General features: G+C 36.9%; 1 protein-coding gene across 2 annotated transcripts in view; it reads left to right on the forward strand.

The window, feature by feature from the left end:
• LOC115232446 (serine hydroxymethyltransferase) overlaps positions 1 to 25,000 on the forward strand; it is a 76,724-nt gene that overhangs the window by 31,902 nt on the left and 19,822 nt on the right. For both annotated transcript variants that reach the window (XM_029802325.2, XM_029802326.2), the window contains exons 3-7: positions 3,613 to 3,971; positions 14,137 to 14,349; positions 22,422 to 22,535; positions 23,360 to 23,482; positions 24,500 to 24,727. In XM_029802325.2, the coding sequence (XP_029658185.1) occupies positions 3,613 to 3,971; positions 14,137 to 14,349; positions 22,422 to 22,535; positions 23,360 to 23,482; positions 24,500 to 24,727 (1,037 nt within the window). The remainder of the gene's footprint in view (positions 1 to 3,612; positions 3,972 to 14,136; positions 14,350 to 22,421; positions 22,536 to 23,359; positions 23,483 to 24,499; positions 24,728 to 25,000) is intronic.

Consider the following 25,000-nt stretch of genomic DNA (forward strand, 5'->3'; position numbering starts at 1 on the left):
TTACCAACCACATGGTTCTGGGTTCAGTCTCACTGTGTGGCACCTTCGGTAAGTGTCATCTATAGCCTTGGGCCGACCAAAGCCTTGTGAGTGGATTTGGTACATGGAAACTGAAAGAAGCCTGTCGTGTATGTATATATATATATATATATATATATATATATATATTTAATGTAGGGTACAGCATATTAAAAAATACTTTTAAAGGTTAAAATTATAAACAACTTATAAATAAGGGCAAACGAAAATATTTCTAATGCCAAATATGCCGAAATTAGACACCCTTATTTATAAGTTGTATATATATATATATATGTTTATGTGTCTCTTTGCCCCCCCACTATTGCTTGACAACTGATGTTGGTGTGTTTACGTCCCCGTAACTTAATGGTTCGACAAAAGATAGAATAAGTATTAGGCTTATAAAGAATAAGTGCTGGGGTTGATTTCTTCGAGTAATGGTGGTGCTCCAGCATAGCGGCAATCAAATGACTGAAACAAATAAAAAAAAAAAGTATATATATATACACATACATGTAGATATGTGTGTGTGTGTGTGTGTGTATATGTATATACATACATGTAGATATGTGTGTGTGTGTGTGTGTATATATATATCATCATTGTTTAATGTTCGCTTTCCATGCTAGCATGGGTTGGACGATTTGACTGAGGCCTGGTGAACCAGATGGCTGCACCAGACTCCAATCTGATCTGGCAGAGTTTCTACAGCTGGATGCCCTTCCTAATGCCAACCACTCTGAGAGTGTAGTGGGTGCTTTTACGTGCCAGTCAGGCGGCACTGGCAGCGGCCACGCTCAAATCATGCTTTTTATGTGCCACCTGCACAGGGGCCAGTCTAGTGGCACCAGCAATGACCTTGCTCGAATGTTTTTTCACATGCCACCAGCACAAGTGGCAGTAAGGCGACGCAGGTAACAATCATACTCAAATGGTGCTTTTTACGTGCCATCAGCATGATATTTCTATGAGAGTTAGTGGCTGGGAAGTCAACCAACTAAGGGATAGTACTTATCCAATATACTGCTGGTAATGTACCCAATTATTAATACTCAAGTGCTGGTTTTTCTTCAATAAGAAAAATATAATGTACCTATTGGTAACTGACACTTGTATGTATCGGCTCTCCTAACCATTTAGACCCTTGGGGGAAACCTAGAGAATGTCTACTGGCATTTTTATATCCCCTTCATTTTCTTTTTTGCCGCATATATATATATATAATCAAAATAAGCAACAAGTATATTTTCGGTAATTTGGTACGGTCATTTCATGCTACTTTATTTTATTAAACATTGTAAGTATTACATCAGTTTTAAAATGTTGAGCAATCTTCAGCCATTTATAAAAGTCTTCCATCAAACGGGCCATACATATACTTATTTCTATTTCGTTTGCCGACATTATAAAGATATACAGACCGAGAGGTTGATTTGATTGTTAAGGACATGATAGTATTAAAATTTACCTTCTGACTATAGATTTTTTCCTTTAGTTATTTAGATCTATTAGTGGGGTTGGATGGAGACAAAGAACTTTTCTATTTATAGATATAGGAAGGGGTAAAATAAGTGTCAAAAGTTATTCATGTTGAAGTTTAAGTGGTAGGGGAATTATAGGTTATTAATGAGTTTTCAATGCCTACTACTACCTGGCATCCTGATTTTATATCAAGAAAACTAAGCAAATATCCTTTAGACAATTAACTAAATGATTTCAATAAACATTTGTATCTTATATAGTAATAGAAAATATAGAAATCATTTTACATTTACATAAATATATATATATCCATTTCCATTAATATATATAATCATAATTGGCTAGTAAGTGGTGATTATTTTGATAAGTTGAATTAAAAGAAAATGTTAGACCTAATATTTACTAAGTTTGGAGAAAAAAAACAACTTTTATTTATTTAGTACATATATTAAGAGTAGGCATAATATTTAATAATCGTGGAAAAAAAACCTTATTAATTAAGTACATACATTAGGAGTCAATAAGATATATTAAAAATAATGGAAGAGAAGTAATCAAGATAAGTAATTTTCTTAGATTTAGTAGATGGTGATTTGTTATTATTGAGTCGAATTAAAAGAATATGTTAGACATAATGTGGAGAAAACCTAATCAATTAAGTAAAAATATCAGGGGTCAGTAATATATATTAAAAAGTAATGGAAGTGAGGTAATCATGATGAACCAAGTAATTTTCTTAGATACATAGAATTTTTTCTTTTTAAATATAGATTATCAAAAAAAAAAGTTACACATCTCTGATGATTTGCATATATATATATATATATATATATAATATATATATATATATATATATATATATATATATATATATATATATATATATATATATATATATATACACATACACACACACGCATATACATCTGTATAGTATATAAAACAAAACATTTATTTACACTGTCTTATGTATGTTTCATTAACACAGTGATTATTGGTTACATAATGTAATTGCATAATCAAGACTCATTGTCAAATCATCAGACGTGTGTAACTTTTTACATAACATTATGGGATTGAAAAGTTGACAGAATTCACTTGTGGAAATGGCTAATAACTGATATGTATATGTGTACATGTATGTATGTGTTTGTGTGTATTTAAAGAAAGATGATTTGTAGTCCGTAGCATATTGAGATGAAGGTTTCTCTCCTTGTTATAGCTGTATCATTTCACTCAGATAACTTAAGAATTGTTGGGAGAATTAATAAATTTTACAACACCCTAGTTTCCTTCTCTCTGTTGTTGTCAAGCATTATATTTATTTAAAAATATATAAAATCTGGTTTAAAATATAAATTTATATTTTACTGAAGTCTTTAATTGGATTCATTGTCCCTTATTTAAGTTTTGACATTTAGCAGCTGATTTGCTAGAATCCTGTAGATTTATTGAAACTCTCTCTATATATTTAAGATGACATATTCACTGAGTTGTTAGGGCATGGGATGGAATGCTTTGTGGTATTTCTTCTGACTCACTTTGCTCTGTGTTCAAATCCCACTGAAGTTGGATTTGATTTTAATCTTTTCAGGGTTGGTAAAAAAAAAATACCAATCCAGGTTTGGTGGAACTGTCACGGGGTTAGGAGAGATGTCTTTCTAGTATCAGTGCCATCCCATTGCTTTCTGCTAGCAACACCTGCATTACCATCGTAACACTGGTACCGGGTTATATTGACTCTAAAGCAGTTTGTTTCCTTGGACAACGGCTTTGGCATGCATTGTTGGGCAACTTGCCAGTTTTCCTCCAAATCTTTGCCCAGTCTTATGAATTCCTTTCCCTTTCAATATGTTGAATCTTTTTGTTACCATATTCCTCTTGAAATACACTGACTTTGCTTTGGTTGTTCTTGAAAATAATAAATTAGTAAAATAATTTTTTCATTATTAAGCTAGTGTTTGGAACATAAATTAACATGAAATTTTGGTGGAAAGTTTTGATATAGAACATTTTGACTTGGAAGTTTGTATGATAGAATGAATGATGGTTGGTCTCAGATGGATTGGTGTCAAAAAAAGATGTCCTTTTTTCAATTCTCTTTGCCAGGTACTATGGTGGTAATGAAATCATTGACCAAGTAGAGAGTTTGTGTCAGAAGCGAGCTTTGGAAGTTTTCAAACTGAACCCTGAGGAATGGGGTGTCAATGTCCAGCCCTTGTCAGGTTGTCCTGCCAACTTTGCTGTGTACACTGGTGTTGTTGGACCCCATGGTCGAATCATGGGACTTCATTTACCTGATGGAGGACATCTAAGTCATGGTTTCATGACCAACAAGAGAAAAGTCTCTGCTACATCGGTGTTCTTTGAGTCCTTCCCTTACAAAGTGAACCCTGTGTCTGGACTCATTGATTATGATGCACTTGAAACTAATGCACATCTCTTCAATCCATCGCTTATTGTTGCAGGTATGTACAGGTGTCCGTTTTTTAATTTTTAAAAATTTTATTTAACATCTGTTTTCCATGCATGGGTTGGACAGTTTGACCTGAGTTGGCAATCAGGAGAATTGCACCAGGTTCCAATCTGACGTAGCTTGGTTTTTATGGCTTGATGTCCTTCCTAACACCAACCACTTTACACTGTGTATTGGGTGCTTTTTACTGTTTGCTTAGTATGTTTTTTTTGTTCTGGTCATAGAGAAATATTACCTTGTTTGGAAACAAGTGAGGTTTGACATCAAGAAGGGTATCCAGTCACAGAAAATTTGCCTCATGAAACTCTGTCTGATCCATGCAAGCAGGGAAAAGTGGATGTTAAAAAATTTATGGAAAACAATAGACTATCAGATCCAGTCATAAAACTGTGGTCAGCCTGAGACTCTAAGTAGAAAATACTTGTCCAGAGTGCCAAGCAATGGGACTGAACTTGAATCCATATAATCGGGAAGTAAACTTTTTAACCACACAAATCCATGCTTTCATTCTTTTACTTGTTTCAGTCATTCGACTACAGCTATTCTGGAGTATTGCTTTGGGTGGGGTTTTGATCAATTATTTCGACCCTTATGCTTATATATTTTTAAGTTTGATACTTATTTTCTCAGTCTCTCTTTGCCAAACTGCCAAGTGACAGATATAAACCCAGTTATCAAGTGGCAAGAAATACAGATATATGAACATGTGCACTTGGACATGCACATAATTGTAGGTGCACACAGGAAAATATACATGCATGCATACACACATAATACATGCGTACACACACACACACATGAAAATATACATGCATGCGCATGCGCCTGTATACATGCACATACATACATGTACACACACATGCTATGCTTCTGAACAGTTTCCCCATTAATCAAATTCACTCACTAAGCATTTGTTGAATATATATATTTATTATATTCACAACCCAACCACTATTGGTACTGTATTAATTATATTAAGCACATATTTCTGTATTAGCTAACCAAATTAATGACATAGCTTTAATGAAGCAAATGAACTAATTTATCATGGAGACTGTTTTCTACAGAACGTACCTCATCTTTCAGCAATGCGTCATATTGGAATATTGATAATTACAATGTGTTGCAGATGTATCACCATCATCATCACATGAAGTAAAATTCAGCAATGCTGGAGATTTGATGTTCATCATCATCATCAGTTTCTCATCCACTTTTCCATGCTTGCATGGGTCAGATGGAATTTGTTTAGGCAAATTTTCTACAGGTGGATTCCCTTCTTGTCACCAACTCACATCTTTTATGAAACAAGGTAATATTTCCCATGGCCAGACATACTTTTCATGGAAGATTGGAAACAAACAATATTGCTTGTTATAATCACATCATGTGTCATGGCCGATGCCAGTGTCATGTAATTGGTACCCATGCTGGTGGCAAGTAAAAAGCACTATTTGAACTTTGGTTCTCACGAAGGCAGTAACAAGTAACCAAGACCTTTGGCAATGTTGTGGCTGGTGCCGATATTTCATAACTGGCACCCGAGCCAGTGGCACGTAAAAAGCATCCACTACACTCTTGGAGTGGTAGGCATGAGGAAGGGCATCCAGCTGTGGAAAGTATGCCAAATCAGATTGGAACCTGGTGCGGCCCTACAGTTTACCAGTTTTCAGGCAAACCGTCCAACCCATACCAGCATGGAAAACGGATGTTAAATGATGATGATGTGAAGAGAATGATTCATGCACACACACAATTATTATTGTTATAATGTCCACGTTACTATGTTTGCATTGCTTCGAATGAAATTTCTCAAAGCACATTTTCTACAGCTAAATGCTCTTCCTGTCGCCAACCCTCACCTGTGAGGTTATATTTCCCCATGACCAGACATGTTTACACAGAAGATTGGAAACAAAAGACAGCTTTCATGACATTGACACTCATTAACAACCATTGTGCAAAGTGAAGGCAAGGCGTATAACCCTCCCACCCCACCAGAAACTGAAAGAAACCACACCACTGATTGACAACCAGTGTTGGTTTGTTTGTATCTCTGTAACTCAGAAATTTGGCAAAAGACCGATAGAATAAGTATCAGCCTTAAGTACTGGAGGGTGAGGGGAAATTTATTTGACTAAATCTTTCCCAGGCTAAAGTGCTGGCAACGCAGTGGGTCTGAATCCTAAGCTGCATGGTTGGAAAGTGAAGTTCCAAACTAGTTATGCTTATGATATATGAGAATATTTCTTATATAGATGTGTTTATTCTTTAATATATTTATATATATATATATATATATATATATAGAGAGAGAGAGAGAGAGAGTTAGTTAGTTTTATATGCATACAACACACACACGGTGCCAAAATAAACCATGGCTAATAGAAATAAGCAGAGCAAATATCCCATAGTTAATAACTATTTCTCAACAAGCTTATATTACAAAATGTATGAGAAATAGCTTGAGCTTGTACAAATATTAAATCCATCCATAGAGTAAAATATGAAAGTCATATTAGGTTCCTTTTGTGTTTAATATTTCTAATATTATTTTGAGCCTATATGTGAGAGTTGTCATGCTGTCTACACAAAAATATGTCCACGTATGATTTCTAACAAACAAGCACGTTTATATCTAACTACACATACAAATAAGAATGCATGCCATCATCATTGTATTAATCTTTTACTTGTTTCAGTCATTAGACTGCTGTTATGCTGGGGCACAGCCATGTTTTTTTAAGTTGAGCAAATCAACCAGCCCCAATACCTATTTTTTTAAGCCTGGTACTTATGCTATCAATCTTGTTTGCCAAATTGCTAAGTTACAGGTATGTAAACAAATCAACACTGTTAAGTGGTGATGGGGGGCAAACAGATTGAAAGACACACACACACACACACACACACAGTGAGATATATATACAATGGGCTTCTTTTAATTTCTGTCTACCAAATTCATTCACAAGGCTTTGGTTGGCCTGAGGCTATAGTAGAAAACACTTGCCAGATGTGCCACACAGTGGGACTGAATTTGGAATCACGTGGGTGGGAAGCAAATTTCTTATAAACAGAGCCATGCCTGCACTTAATGTGCACTTTTCTATGATTGCACAAATCAGGTGAAACTTGTGGCAGCAGTTTTTTTCTAGGGTTCAATGTTCTTTCCGTTTCCACGTGAGGTAATATTTCTCCTAGTTCTTGGAGCAGAAAGAACTCATTGGTTGGAAGACTGTAAACAGATGCCATTTCATATGAAGAGTGACTTTGCTTTTAATCAACATGCAAACAAGAAGAAAATATAAATGCATGTGCACACAAATATTTTCAAATATTTACATCACGGATGATTTCCTAGGGAAAATGAACCTTTCCTCTTGGGTATTCACCAGCTTTCATATATATATATATATATATATATATATATATATATATATATCATCATCATCATTTAGCGTCCGTTTTCCATGCTAGCATGGGTTGGACGGTTTAACTGGAGTCTGGGGAGCCCGAAGGCTGCACCAGGCCAGTCAGATCTGGCAGTGTTTCTACAGCTGGATGCCCTTCCTAACGCCAACCACTCCGAGAGTGTAGTGGGTGATTTTATGTGCCACCGACACAGGTGCCAGACGAGGCTGGCGAACGGCGACGCTCGGATGGTGTTTTTATGTGCCACCGACACAGGTGCCAGACGAGGCTGGCAGACGGCCACGCTCGGATGGTGTTTTTATGTGCCACCGACACAGGTGCCAGATGAGGCTGGCGGACGGCCACGATCGGATGGTGTTTGTTACGTCCCCAAAGCACGGAGGCCAGTCTATGCGGTACTGGCTACGGCCACGTTCGGATAATTTTCTTGTGTGCCACCGGCACTGGTACCACAAAGATACAAATTCCATTGATGTTCATCTATTTTGATTTGTTTTGATTTGATTTAATTTTCACTTGCCTCAACAGGTCTTCACAAGTGTCACAAGAAGGAAGGTATGCACAGGTGGACTGACTACGTCCCAGGTAGGGGCCACGGGTTATGGCCTGACTAGTCTTGCCGGGTCTTCGGATGGTGTTTTTATGTGCCACCGACACAGGTGCCAGATGAGGCTGGCGAATGGCCACGATCGGATGGTGTTTGTTGCGTGCCCACAGCACGGAGGCCAGTCGATGCGGTACTGGCTACGGCCACGTTCGGATGGTTTTCTTGTGTGCCACCGGCACTGGTACCACAAAGATACAAATTCCATTGATGTTCATCTATTTTGATTTGATTTGATTTGATTTTCACTTGCCTCAACAGGTCTTCACAGGTCTTCACAAGTGTCACAAGAAGGAAGGAAGGTATGCACAGGTGGACTGACTACGTCCCAAGTAGGGGCCACGGGTTATGGCCTGACTAGTCTTGCCGGGTCTTCGGTTGGTGTTTTTATGTGCCACCGACACAGGTGCCAGATGAGGCTGGCGGACGGCCACGATCGGATGGTGTTTGTTATGTGCCCACATCACAGAGGCCAGTCGATGCGGTACTGGCTACGGCCACGTTCGGATGGTGTTTCTTGTGTGCCACCGGTACTGGTACCACAAAGATACAAATTCCATTGATGTTCATCTATTTTGATTTGGTTTGATTTGATTTGATTTGATTTGATTTTCACTTGCCTCAACAGGTCTACACAAGTGTCACACACTTGCCTCAACAGGTCTTCACAAGTGTCATAAGTAGGAAGGTATGCACAGGTGGACTGACTACGTCGCCGGGTCTTCGGATGGTGTTTTTTGTGCCACCGACACAGGTGCCAGATGAGGCTGGCGAACGGCCACGATCGGATGGTTTTCTTGTGTGCCACCGGTACTGGAACCACAAAGATACAAATTCCATTGATGTTCATCTATTTTGATTTGGTTTGATTTTCACTTGCCTCAACAGCTCTTCACAAGTGTCACACGTGTCACACACTTGCCTCAACAGGTCTCCACAAGTGTCACACACTTGCCTCTGCCTCAACAGGTCTTCACAAAGTGTCACACACTTGCCTCTGCCTCAACAGGTCTTCACAAGTGTCACACACTTGCCTCAACAGGTCTTCACAAGTGTCATAAGAAGGAAGGTATGCACAGGTGGACTGACTACGTCGCCGGGTCTTCGGATGGTGTTTTTATGTGCCACCGACACAGGTGCCAGATGAGGCTGGCGAACGGCCACGATCGGATGGTTTTCTTGTGTGCCACCGGTACTGGAACCACAAAGATACAAATTTCATTGATGTTCATCTATTTTGATTTGGTTTGATTTTCACTTGCCTCAACAGGTCTTCACAAGTGTCACACGTGTCACACACTTGCCTCAACAGGTCTCCACAAGTGTCACACACTTGCCTCTGCCTCAACAGGTCTTCACAAGTGTCACACACTTGCCTCTGCCTCAACAGGTCTTCACAAGTGTCACACACTTGCCTCAACAGGTCTTCACAAGTGTCATAAGAGGGAAGGTATGCACAGGTGGACTGACTACGTCGCCGGGTCTTCGGATGGTGTTTTTTGTGCCACCGACACAGGTGCCAGATGAGGCTGGCGAACGGCCACAATCAGATGGTGTTTGTTGTGCCCACAGCACGGAGGCCAGTCGATGCGGTACTGGCTACGGCCACGTTCGGATGGTTTTCTTGTGTGCCACCGGTACTGGAACCACAAAGATACAAATTCCATTGATGTTCATCTATTTTGATTTGGTTTGATTTTCACTTGCCTCAACAGGTCTTCACAAGGGTATATATATATACAAAATTAGAAAATGGAGAAACATACTTAAATCAATCAAACATCAACCATCAGATGATACCCAATCAATACTTTATTACACCATTACATAACAGCAAAGGCATTATACAAAATATATTGTAAATATAATTAGACAAGGAAATAGAAATATAATATATAATTATATCATATCTGACAGCTGTTTCGGTCGTAAGGACAAGTATGCCTCATTTAACCTATAAGCCATATAAGGCAGGTATAATTGAGACATTAACAAGGATGTCCCACGGCCTCTTCAGAGAATTTAATTTATTATAAGTGTGAAAAAATTTTTTTACATATAAATATAAAAATATAAAATATAAAAACGTGTGCATAGACACTCATCATACTACACATATATATATACTCATTAATACAATAATACAAAATAAACAAAATATATCAATATTGTGGAGGCGCAATGGCCTAGTGGTTAGGGCAGCGGACTTGCGGTCGGAGGATCGCGGTTTCGATTCCCAGACCGGGCGTTGTGTGTGTTTATTGAGCGAAAACACCTAAAAGCTTCACGAGGCTCCGGCAGGAGGTGGTGATCCCTGCTGTACTCTTTCACCACTCTAAAAGGCGGTGCTCCAGCATGGCCGCAGTCAAATGACTGAAACAAGTACATATAAAAAAAAAAAAAAAAAAAAAAATACATTAACAAACACAGTTATTCTACATATTGGACTTGGGTACCTCTCTAGCAGTATATTGGATATATGTTATCCCATGGTGGGTTGAATTTTCAACCCCTATCTCATTTTATAACCGATATATATATATATATTATGATTTTGCTTTGGTATAGCAGTACTAATAACATAGTATTAGAACTCAATATACATATGCTTCAGAATAAAGTGTCATTTGAGTACAGAGTATAAAATAAATTTATGGAATGACAAAGGAACAGGAATTATGTAACTGACTACATTAGCTTACAGCTGTTTCTGCTATAAGGTGCAGTGCACTCAGATCTGAGGACTTGTGCATCACCTTATAGCTTCATCAGAGCCTCCAAAATGAAGTGTGTATATATTGCAGAAACTGTTTCACTACACATGCAGAGATCTATTAAGTGCTGGCTTAGCTGTGTGGTTAACAAGCTTGCTTTGCAACCACATGTTGGTTTTGTTTTTAGTCTCATTGCACACAACATTTAGGGAAGTGTTCTTGGTAAATAGAAACTGTTTGGAAGCCTATCATGTGTGTGTCTGGGTTTTTGTTTTAGTCTATGTAAGATTACTAACCACATGACTTTGGATTCAGTTCCACTGCATGGCACTTGGGCAAGTGTCTCCTATATCCTTGGGGCAAACAAATCTTTGTGAGTGTATTTGGTAAATGGAAACTGAAAAGAAATCTGTTGTGTGTGTGTGTGTGTGTGTGTACACACAGACACACACACGTACATACATACACTTATATAGACATATGTATTTATAAGTGAACAACGTGTTCCCTTGTCTTAACCATTTAGCATTCAGATTACTCAGGTGTAATGCTTATTTATTCACATTATTTCAAATTACTTATGCATTGTATTTTAGTGTTAAGATTTCAATGATGTGATTGTTTATTTTTAAAATGATATTGTAGTGTAAATTTAAGAGGCTGAATCTAGCCAGTTTGAATATAAAACAGGAAGAATTGCTGGGCCGGAAATGGTTGATTTAAATACTTAAGAGTCAACAGTATGCTGTAGTTGTAAAGGAGTTTCACTATCATATAAGTGGTGTAATTTGTTTTCTATCCCCCATAGAAACATGTTTGACTATGGGGAAATATTACCATCACTTGGAAACCTCTAAGTGTTAGTATCAGGAAGGATAATCCTGCTTTGATGCATGCTGCCTGATCCATGCAAGCATGGAAAAGTGGACATGAAAATGATGTCACCGATAATGAGAAATAATGAAAAGATTTGATATATAGAAAATAATAATGCATGTAGCGTTAGGAAGGGCTTCCAGCTGTAGAAACATTGCCAGATAAGACCGGAGCCTGGTGCAGCCTTCTGGCTTCCCAGATCCCCGGTCGAACTGTCCAACCCATGCTAGCATGGAGAACGGACGTTAAACGATGATGATGATGATGTATATCAAATCTTTTCATTATTTCTCAAATCATCCAAAACTGACAAGAGATTTGGGAATCTGTAATTGTTGTTTAAGAGACAAGGAAGCCATTTTGAAAGACAGTGCTAGCACATATTCATAGAACATTTCTTAGAGGAATGGTGGTGAGAGTGCTTGAGATATGATTCTCAATACTTTTTCTGTGGAAGTTGTTTGTCATAAATTGTTGTGTACAAGTTAGAAATTATTTTGTAAATTGATTCTAAGTGTTGTGTATACACACACATGGAACTACTATTTTTATTTATTTATATATATATATATATATATATATACACACACACACACCACTATATCTATTATATAAAATAGACCTGTGTGTGTGTGTATTCGCTTTTCACATGAAAACGGCCGTGCGAATTGGTTCCAGTCTTGGGATGCATAAATAATTTGACCTCAGATACATTTTATTTTTTTATTAAAAATAAATATTGCTTTATATATATATGATTCACTTCTTTAAAAAGGTTTTTCAATGTCAGCTTCCAGTATTGACGTAGCGACTATCTAAACAATATTAATTCATTGCAGGTGAAATTTTTCGTTTTCATTTGCGAGGTCCCACTCTCTATTTTCATGTTTTTATTTCAAGTTTTCATTCGCTAAAGAAATATTTACTAAGCAAGTGAGATTTTTTATAAATGGGGGTTTTAGAGGGAGTGAGTGAGTGAAGGGGTTTGTTGTCATGTATACGTACATACATAAATACATATGCATACATCTTTTTTGTAGGTATGTGTGAGACAGATAGTAATGTCTAAGTGTCACTCACCCCCTTCTCTCTCTCACATGCACACATACATACAAAAAAGATGTATGCATATTTATGTATGTACATATACATGACAACACACCCCTTCACTCTCTCTCTCTCTCTCTCTCTCTTTCACTTTAAACCAAGTAAATAAAATTTTTTTACAGAAATTAATGAACAAAACCAGCTGTTCATTTTAGCATTTCTGCGGGTTCAACTGGGCAGACAATCTTTGAAGAATATTTCTTGAAATCTGTTTAGTAGTACTATACATATACATAGATGCACTCTCACGCATTCACTCTCACTAATTCTCACATGCATTCACTCACTCTCATGCATTCACTCACTTGATCTCACGCATTCTCTCACTCTCTTGATCTCACGCATTCTCTCACTCAATCTCAATCATTCACTCATTCACTCACTCGCTCGACCTCATGCGTTCACTCACGCACTCGGCCTCATGCATTCACTCACTTGCTCAACCTCACCCATTCACTCAATCACTTGACCTCACACATTGTCACTTGATCTCACATATTCACTCACTCGATTTCACCCATTTTCTCACTCACTCGATTTCATGCATTTTCTCACTCAATCTCACTCATTCTCTCACTCACTCAATCTCACTCATTCTCTCACTCACTCAATCTCACTCATTCTCTCACTCACTCATCCACTCAATCTCATGCATTCACTCATCCACTCAATCTCATGCATTCACTCATCCACTCAATATCATGCATTCACTCATCCACTCAATCTCATGCATTCACTCATCCACTCAATCTCATGCATTCACTCATCCACTCAATCTCATGCATTCACTCATCCACTCAATCTCATGCATTCACTCATCCACTCAATCTCATGCATTCACTCATCCACTCAATCTCATGCATTCACTCATCCACTCAATCTCATGCATTCACTCATCCACTCAATCTCATGCATTCACTCATCCACTCAATCTCATGCATTCACTCATCCACTCAATCTCATGCATTCACTCATCCACTCAATCTCATGCATTCACTCATCCACTCAATCTCATGCATTCACTCATCCACTCAATCTCATGCATTCACTCATCCACTCAATCTCATGCATTCACTCATCCACTCAATCTCATGCATTCACTCATCCACTCAATCTCATGCATTCACTCATCCACTCAATCTCACGCATTCTCTCACTCACTCACATGCAGTCACTCACTCTATCTCATGCATTTACTCACCTGATCTCACGCATTCACTCACTCACTTGATCTCACGCATTCACTTACTGACACCCATACCCACAAAGGCTTGCACACATGCTCTTGTACATGCATGCATATTCATTTATATACATGCATATACACTAACATGGAAATTCATGTATATGTCTGCACACTTACACGTGCAAATGGACACAGTCTCATGCACACATATAACTATCATTTGTTTTGTTATTTCTAGGTGTAAGCTGTTACTCCCGACATCTTGATTATGCCAGGTTTCGGAAGATCAGCAATTCTGTTGACTGTCTCCTGATGGCAGATATGGCACACATCAGTGGCTTGGTGGCTGCTGGTGTGGTCCCTAGTCCTTTTGAACATTGTGATATTGTTACCACTACAACACACAAATCCCTCAGAGGTCCTCGATCAGGGATGATTTTTTACAGAAAAGGTGAGTTTCTGTTTCCTTTCTGGTTTCCACTCCTGATTTTGCAGTTTATAATAAGGAAGAACGGCAAAATGCAGAGCTTATACAGGATCTCTTGGAGTTACTCTTCTACTTGAGTTATCTGCCAGTTACTATCTTAAGGGAAAATGTGAGTTCTGGGTGGTTGCAGTTTATGAAATACAGATTGATTGGAAAATGTGTTGCATGTAGGGCATAGAGGAAGGACAAATGTCAAATTAGTTGGGCAAATAGCAATAATGGTTTCAAATTTTGGCACAAGGCCAGCAGTTTCTGGGGAGTGGGTAAGTCAATTACATTGACCCCAGTGCTCAATGCGTACTTATTTTATTGACCTTGAAAGGACAAAAGGCAAGGTTGATCCTCGCAGAATTTGAACTCAGAATGTATGGCTGGGTGAAATACTACTAAGCATTTTGCCCAGTGTGCTAACAATTCTGCCAGGTCACCATCTTAATAATAATAATTTTTTCTATTATAAGGACAAGGCCTAACATTTTAGGGGAGGGGCTGCTTAATTACATTGATCCCAGTACTTGACTGGTACTTGTTTCATTGACCCTGAAATGATGAAAGGCAAAGTTAATCTTGGCAGAATTTGAACTCAGAAAGTAAGACCCAGAAGAAATGCCATTAAGCATTTTGTCTAGTGTGCTAACTATTCTGCTAGTTACTTTCAGAAAAGTATAAAAGAGGAGATAGAAACCAGACATAAATTAAGTAAAGAAGATAGCAATGAAAGCTAGAAGTACATGCAGAGTACACAGAATTGAACAAAAAGACATAAAAGTGAACAGTAAAAGAGCCCTAAAAAGGAAAGTATACATTGGCTTGTCAGAAGTAGTTTTAGCAAAGTTTGGGGAGCATAGAATTTTTGAAGGATGTTGTCTCTGAAAAGCTAACAACTGACACAAGTAGTTTATTCCATGCTTTAACAATTCTGAGCTTGAAAAATTATTTCTGAAAATTATGGATGCTGTACTGTTTTTTTCTTGCTTTGATTTTGTCTATGAGTTCTAGAGATATTGAATTTAAAAAGGTAGCCAGTTGTTGGAAAGATGGTGGATAATCTTGTGGGCCTCTCGCTGTAATTTTAGTGTGTTGATACCCAGAGAAGCAATACATTCAAGATATGACAGAAGGTATCAATCTGGTTGCAGCTGCATGTCTTTACACAGTTTGCAGCAGATTTACATGCTTTGGTTCATTTACTGCGATTACAGTAATCATTTGCCATATTCACCTATCGTGCCCTCAGTACATCACAGATTTTTCTGGCTAATATATGTAAATTTATATTGCAGACTCCTCAGTATATTGCAGGTTTCTGCAGCCGATAGGTATTTATACTTGTTTAGATTTGAATTATTTCTGTGGTAAAATAAGCATTTTCATGCCTAAAAATCAATAAATTAATAAATAAAAATATAGTATGGTACTGCACTGTATAATACATTAATTAAGATATATTAAAAGAAAATACGTAGTGTGCTGTAGATGAATAAACGAAGAATCACACATACTGTATTGAAAATGAAACTTGGGAGGCAAGTGTGTGATGTTTTGCATTTGTGTGTAAAATTGTGAATTTAAGCCCTACGCTGTTGCTCAAACGTTCTGCACCTTCTAAGGCTTCTGGCTGTGAACCCAAGTACAGCGAAGGTGAGACTCCTCGACATGAAAAAAAAAGAGAAGACACGGGTACTCCTAAGAGTGTGGGAGAGAGTTTTTAAAAGCTTAAATGTATAAAAATAAAAAAATAAATATATATAAATTATAAAATGATAAAATATACAGTTCTGCCTCTACTTAGTGGATTTTTACCTATTGTGGCGATTTTGGAACGTAACACCTGCAATAGTTGAGGGATTACTCTAGTGTCTAAAACCAGCACTGAATTGAAGAATATAGTGGATGGAGATATAAGTTTAGTATTTTTATTATTATTCCTTTCATTTCTTGGATATGTTATGGGAATATTTAATTAATCTTTGGTTTTGACTGGTATTTTATTTTATTGACCCTCAAAGGATGAAAACAATGTTGATCTCGACAGGATTTGAACAGCCAATTTATTTTCATTATTTGTATTACACCAGCCCTTAAAAAATCTCTTTTTATAATTTGATTTTCTTAGATCTCTATCTGCTTGTGACCTCTGTATCTGTTACTGCACATCTTGTCTCTCCTCCATTTCACATCATCCCTGCATGGTGACCTCATTAGCACAGGTGGCACAAAAAAAAAAAAGCATCCAGTACATGCTGTAAAGTGGTTAGTGTTAGGAAGGGTATCCAGCCATAGAAAACATGCTAAAGATGGTGGGGCATGATGCAATCCTTGGATCTGTTGGATTATGTTAAACTGTAAAAATCATGTCTGCATGGAACAAAGACATTAAATGTTGTTCCTCTTCCTTTTTGACTTACTTTTCTGTTCCTTTACCTTTCCTCTCATACTGAGATTCACTCTTGAATGTGTCTCCACCCATATTCACCATTCACTACATTCTATCCCCATCTCTGTCAATCATTTTCCTTTCACAGTCTTGTGAACCTACCCACCCAACCATCCTCAATTATCAGTCCCTATCCTCTCTTTATCCACCTTGTACCATGAATGTACATCCTAAACCCATATCTCCATTCCTTTGGAGTAGCTATGTGTCTCCTCTACAGCAAGGCCCTTGCTCCTGTCCCTCTACCATACTTTAGCTTCTCAACACACTGTGCAAAACCACCTCACTCAGTAGTGCACCCCCACTCAGGCTGCATAGTGAACTCACTAGTGTTGACATCATGAAATAAGCACAGTACACTTTATAAAATGGTTGGTATTAGGAAGGGTATGTAGCCATAGTAACCATGCCAAAGCAGATATCTGAGTTCAGTGCAGTCCTCTGGCTCATTGGATCCTGCTGAACCATCCAACCCATGTGAATATGGAATCACCATCAGCATTTCCATGCTGGCATGGGTTAGACGGTTTGACTGGAACTGGTAAGCCAGAGATATGCATCAGGCTCCAGTCTGTTTGGGTTTAGTTTCTACTGCTAGATGCCTTTCCTAATGCCAGCCACTCCATAAAGTGTACTGGGTGCTTCTTATGTGTCACTGACTCGGGTGCCTTTCACGTGTCACTGGCATGGATGCTTTTACATGTTACCAGCATGATTGCCTCTTACATGTTACCAGAATACAAACATTAAATGATAATGATAGTGTTGGTGATTAAAATGCTTCCAACAGATTTGAACCCTGAACTTTGTTCAGAATTCTGATTACTCAGCCACTTTACCAATGTTCCACTGTCAGTTATCAAATTGGTAGTCATTCTTTTAGTTTTGTTAAAAATAAAACCAAAATTACCTCTTTGTTATGTAGCACTCTACATCTGCCGCCTCTTTGTAGTTCGTTTGTTTAATGAGAGGAAAAGAAAAATGTACTTAAAAAGTTGAAAGAAAACCTCAGTTGAAAAGAATAAAATATAAAGAAAATAACTTGTGTGTGTGAAAAACGTTTACATGCATGCTTGTGTGTGTCAGTGTGTGCAGAATGCATGCTTGTGTGCATATAGTGTTTGTAAGTGTGTGTGATTATTTGGTAGCATAGTGGATTAAAAAAATATGCAAGTTACTACCATTGATGCTGGTGGGGATGGTGGTGGTGGTTGTGATTGAGTGGTAGTGGTATTAGTGATGATGATCATGGTTATGATATTGATAATGATGTAGTTCTTCTTTACTTCAAGTTTCCTTTTGGCATGAATGAATATTTTCTTTGAACACTTCAGATTTTGATTTGCAGGAATATTTTAAGAAGTTAGTTGTCTTTAATTAGTTTCACTTATAAACCAGCAATTGTCATATTATATAAATACATTGTATTGTTTAGCCTTAGGCCAAAAATAATCAACTAATAATGAAACAAAACTTGCTTTCACACATTTTATTCAGAGAACACCTTGCACTTTCATCACTACTGATTTAATGCAGTGTTTTTCAACAATTTTATTTAATGGCAGCACCCTGCAGTCATCTAACATCTTAATCTGTAGCATCTCTACTTATAAAATTTCTATGGAATTTTTAGCATGCTTGAATGAAGAATATGTATAGTTTACTTTTGTAAATCTTTAAAATCTTGTGGTTTCTTTGTAACTCTTTTGTTACTATATATCTGTTGAAATACTGTCTTGCAGTTAATTCTGAAAGTAATGAATTTAGTAAAATAACTTTGTCATTATTAAACTGTTTTGATATTAGGTTTTAATTTAGAACACTTTAACCCTTTTGATACCAACCTGCCTGAAACCACCATTGTTTTTATGGTACAAACTTCATGTTAGATTATGTTCCAAACACCAGCTTCATAATGACAAAGATATTTTACTAAATTCTTCATTACTTTCAAAATTAATTGAAACAAAGGCAGAAATAACAAAGGTAACAGAAGTGTTAAAACAGAAAGTTTGTAGCATAGAACCAAGTGTGGTCTCAGGTGGGTTGGTATCGAAAGTATTAAGCTTTGGCACTTTGCTCCAGTTCCAAGTAGATTTTCTCTGATACCAATCTTTTGGGATATTATCAGATGTTCTAGTGCCTATTTCTGAAAACTAAATGAGTAGTAGAATGAATAAGTTAGGATTATATAAGATTAAATATATTGTCCATAGATACAGAAAACTTCCCATTTCAGATTTGATTTGAAAGCCCTATGCCATATATTATTGGCTATTTTGCTTCTAATTTGGAAGAAAGTGGTTGCATTCAGTATTTTCTTCAGAAATCTCCAGAAACTCTAGAGAGGCAAATGTATGGAATAATAAGATTGCAAGCTGTCTGAAATGTGGTATCTGTTTTTTTTAGTCAATCAGACTGAAATGAAATGTGTCATGTAGCTTTATCATGTGACATAACCTAACTATTGCAGTTAATAATTAACTCATATACTTGCAGCTTTTTATTAAATTTTTAAAACCACTGCTACTGCACCTCATATATAAATGTGTGTATGCGTGTGGGTGCATGTGCACACACATACATATGGCAGTGTGGTAGTGAAAGCACATGTGTTTAGTGTTGGGCTCACAATCATGAGGTGAGGTCGATTCCTGAACCAGGCTATAGTATGACACTATAGCATGACACTGATAGGAACATGTTCTTGAGCATGTCTCTATCAGCTCGCCGCCTCATGTCTGTTTGTCGTGAGCATCCACGGCAAAAGAGGATGACCCTGGTCTTCTTTCCCTCACTTCCTCTCTCACCCCTTACTGTTCTGGTCATGTCCCTTGACCAATGACGTCACAGCCCTTTCCTTCTGGCTCAGAACCATGTTTCCATCAACACTGACACCTCCAAGATGGTTGATCGCATCCATCTTCATGTCAGTTCAGTCTACCACATGGTCAAGTAATTGGCGGAAGTAGTGCTGCCCTGTATCAAGTGGATGGCTCTGGAAGACGCTTGTCTGGCAACAGGACTCTGTACCATGCCACACAAGCAGGAGAACCCAGTCATGGCAGTCAGACAATTTCTGTGACCACATCACCTCTAACATCTAGCCACCTAACTCCCCAGACTGCAACCTCCTTGTAACACCAAAGATGAACTGAAGGCAAGGATTATGGCAGCATTCACCAACTTAAACAAGGAGACCGTCCAGAAGAGTTGCAGGAGATTCCGAAATTATTTGGAGGTAGTAGTTGAAGCCAAAGGCAATTTTATTGAACAATATAGTCTTCAGTATTACAAGATATTTTTATGTAATTTATAGTAAGTATATGTTAAAATGAGATGTCAGTGTTATTTTCATTTTTGTGTAATTTAGATGACAGTTTATTCACCACACCCTGTATGTATGTGCCAGTGCATGAGACTCTCAGACCTTGAGTCACTTTGTTACTTCTGCTAAATATTGGTTTCAAATTTTGGCACAAGGCCAGCAATTTTGAGGAAAGTTGATTATCTCTACCCCAGTACTCGACTGGTATTTATTTTATCTATACTGGAAGGATGAAAGGCAAAGTTGACCTTTGCGGAAGTTGAACTCAGAACGTGAAGACAGGCGAAATGCTGATAATGCCAGCTCACCGCCTTACTTCTACTAAATATATATATATATATATCATCATCGTCGTCATTTAATGTCCACTTTCCATGCTGGCATGGGTTGGATGGTTTGACTGAGGGCTGGCAAGCCAGAAGGCTGCACCAAGCTCCAATCTGATCTGGCAAAGTTTCTACAGCTGGATGTCTTTCCTAATGCCAACCACTCCAAGAGTGTAGTGGGTGCTTTTACGTGCCACCAGCATGAGGGCCAGTCAGGTGGTACTGGCAGCTATATATATATATATATATTATATATATATATATATATATATATATATACTGTAAAAACCCATGTAATTTGTGCACCTGTGTAATTTACGCAGATGATGTTCAGGATATAATTTGTTACAAAAAAAGCTTCTACTTATGTAAAATTCACACCTAAAAGTTTTCAGAATTGCCGATATAGCCAAGGGAAAAAGGTTTCCAATTTAGTTGTATTTAGCATAATTTCACTTATACTTGTTTCAGTCATTTGACTGCAGCCATGCTGGAGCACCGCCTTTAGTCGAACAAATCAACCCCAGGACTTATTCTCTGTAAGCCTAGTACTTATTCTATTGGTCTCTTTTGCCGAACTGCTAAGTTACGGAGACGTAAACACACCAGCATCGGTTGTCAAACGATGTTGGTGGGGGTGACAAACACAGGCACACACACACACACACACACACACACACACACACACACACACACACACACACACACACACACACACACACACACATGTATGTATGTATGTATGTATATACGACTGGCTTCTTTCAGTTTCTGTCTACCATATCTACTCACTAGGCTCTGGTCGGCCTGAGGCTATAGTAGAAAACACTTGCCCAAGTGGGACTGAACCCGTAACCATGCGGTTGGTAAGCAAGCTACTTACCACACAGCCACTCCTAGATTTTATTAAATTTCCTTTAAATAAAAATAATTTCTGTTTAACAGGTATCACATTAAAAGGTATTAAATTACAAAGTGTTTGTGATGTTTATAATAAATTCTATTTTACATTTCTTTCCCACAAGAGATTATGTCCGATCTTTAGCATACCGTTGTATGTCTTCTGAAATCATGATCACAGGAAAAGTTGTTAAGAATTACCAACAAAAACAAAGCTGATAAATACTCACAAATTAAGTTTAATTACCAATAAACATCAGCTTGGATGACACTTTACTCAACCAACAGGGGAAGGTGACTGATCAAACTGATTATGTAAACAGAAATCTTTTCTGCCTATTTTTGTCCAAACCTGTGATACGGAGTCTTGAAATTTTAATCCTTTTCACACTTATAAAATGTCAAGCAAACCTTAAAATTTTCATTACCGTTATTGTCAGTATGGACAGAACTTATGAATCGTTTGCTGCGAAGGAGAAATTAAATATGTGCTCCACTGGAATAAGTAGAAACTCCAAGCAATGTAAAATATGACCAGACTGTGATTACCAGCATGAACTCCAGACTTCAAAAACTAGTTAACCATTTAATGGTTTTAGTAAATTTATGCAGAAAAAGTAAGCATTATACTGTCCAGTAAAAATAAAGTCAACTTTATTATGCGAATTTAAGCCATTATTTTTTTCTGTAAAAGCCTATTCTGACATTAAATGAGTCAACTTCCGGTATGAATTTTAATGTTTTGTATGTTTTTTTTTCAACAAAAACAATTAAAAAAAAATTCTGGAAATGATCTACTCATGTAATTTATGCACCTGTTAAAGTTTATTTTTATTTTTGCGAAAAAAAAAGTGTGTAAATTACGTGGCTTTTTATGGTGTATATATATATATATCTGTGTGTTTTGTTTAATTTATCAAGTCTCATTTCTTCTAATTGTGTATTTCCAAAATTTGTATGGTATTTTTAATATTTTACATATTTTATCCCAATCTTTGAAATAAGTGTGACAGCTTTTTCCTAATGGAATGTATTTATTCATCAGGTGTTCGAAAAGTCCTTAAAAATGGCAACAAGGTTATGTATGACCTCGAGAAGAAGATTAATGAAGCTATATTTCCTGGTTTACAAGGAGGCCCACATAATCACCAAATTGGAGGTAAGAATTTAGCCCTTTTGTTGCTATATTTCTCTTGAAATATACTTGACTTTGTATCTGTCAGTTTTGAAAATAATGATTTGATCAAAATAAATGAACTTGAATTTTAATGAGAGGTTTTAATTCAGATTGCTTCAAGGAAGTTTGTCTGATAGAACATAGAGTTTACTTAAGTTGTGTTTGCATTAAAAGAATTAAAAGAAAAAAAAAACATTGCTGAAATGATTATTGGTTTACTTAGATAATTTACTTGTCTTTTATTGTTAGGATCAACAAAAATGTATTTTATCCAGTGTGGAATAAATATCATTTAATATTCATACGATTTAAATTCGAGCTACTAATAGTTTCATGTTGTGAAAACAATAAATTGTCAAGCTTATATATATATATATATATATATATATATATATATACCCAATCATTATTGGGAAGCTTTCCTGAAATATAATAGTCAATTAAACAATCCTTCTAGGGTGAGATAATATCTTGTCTTTGTCTTCATTTATTGGCATCACCATACATATTTTGCTGAACTTATCTGCAGTGCTTAATATTCTTCTTGAAAATATATCATTTACACTTTGCAGTGCTTCACACAAATTACAGAACTCTTAAAAGATTAGATTTAAATGATTCAACCATGGTGAAAAAAGTATTAAATTGATTTTGTATAAATTTATCTTTTTAGCTGACTTTTAGCAAATCCTTCTTAGCTGGACTGTTACTGCTAAAACTAAATAACATAAACCTTCTGTTTTCTATATTCATTTTACTTTTCAGCAAAACCTTGATAATATTGGAATATTTCTATTATTTTCTAGCATTGGCTGTTGCACTGAAGCAAGCTAAAACAGAAGAATTTGTTCAGTACCAAAAGCAAGTTCTGTGTAATGCTCATGTAATGGCAGAAGAATTTATAGCACGAGGTTACACTCTGTCCACAGGTATATCTTTTTAAAAAATTTGTTTTTTATTCCAAACCATTTTACACACATGGATATTTCTATTTGCATTACTTTTTGAGCAGAACTGACTGAACTGAACCCAGTAATGTTCATTATTTAAGGAGAATGTTTCTCATCTATTGATTAATCCATTAATCAGAACTAGTGGGATCCATGAATATTTTTTGTTTCTCTTATTATTTTAGTGTTGTGTAGCCATAGTTCACCTCTGGTTCAGCAAACCTATAATAAGCAGCTAGTCAGATGAATGAAGTAGCATAATTCTACTCAGTTATTCCATTGCGCTATATGCAAATTATGCTGCATATTCTAGCATAATGTTACAAATCATATGGGATGCTGAGTGTGTGAACATGGTATAATCTCTATGCCAAGCTTGGACAACTTATTTGAGAAGCAGGCCGCATGAGACATGGCACATTATCTAGCAGGCTGCACTACTAAAATTAAATTAAAGGTAATTTTTTTATTTAGGTCTGCTATTCAGAAGGGTCTTGTGGACTGCATGTTGCCCATATCTCTACTATACTGTCTTCTCTATTGTTGTTTACCCTCAGGTTGACATCATTCATCTGTTCATGCTGTGATCATCCTATCATTTTGTATATTTAGTCCTTCATTATACAATATGTGTAGCACAATATGGCATGGCTGAACAGTTAAGAAGTTTGCTTTGCTACCCCAGTGTACTGGGTTCAATCCCACTGTATGGCAGCTTAGGCAAGTATCTAGAATGGCACTTAATTCTCCTTTTCCTTTGTTGATTTAACTGTAGAAAATAAGTACCATATTTTTCTTTGAAAGTTACTTGTGATATGACTAATATTCCAGAATTATTTTTATGGATTCTCTAGAATCCATAAAAAAGATTTGATCATCACTGCCATAGCCATTATCATTGCCTCCATCACCACTACCTACCATTACACCACAACTATCACGATCATCACTACTATCATCTTGTTAACTGTGTTTTTCTGTTTCTTTCCCTGCTAGGTGGCACTGAAAACCATTTAGTTCTTTTGGATTTACGTCCAAATCAATTGGATGGTGCCTCTGTTGAAAGGATCCTTGAAGAGATAAATATTGCTGTCAATAAAAATACCTGCCCTGGGGACAAATCTGCCTTGAAACCCAGTGGTATACGTATTGGAGCTCCTGCCCTAACGTCACGAATGTTTAAAGAAAACGACTTCAAACAAGTTGTTGAATTTATGCATCAAGGTCAGTCTTTCAGTCATAATGTTTTTTTGTTAGTACAGGCATGGCCGTGTGGTTTTCCAATCACATGGTTTTGTATTCTGCCTCACTGCATAGTAAACTACTACAGACCTGGGTTGATCAAACCTTTGTGGGTGGATTCGATTTGGTTGACAGGAACTGAAATAAGCCTGTCAAGTATAAATGTGTTTGTGTGTGTTTATATATATCTGTGTGTGCATATATATGCATATATCTGTGTGTGTGTGTGTGTGTATATATATATGTGTGTGTGTG

This window comes from Octopus sinensis, linkage group LG2, assembly GCF_006345805.1.
Source record: "Octopus sinensis linkage group LG2, ASM634580v1, whole genome shotgun sequence".
Taxonomy (NCBI): domain Eukaryota; kingdom Metazoa; phylum Mollusca; class Cephalopoda; order Octopoda; family Octopodidae; genus Octopus; species Octopus sinensis.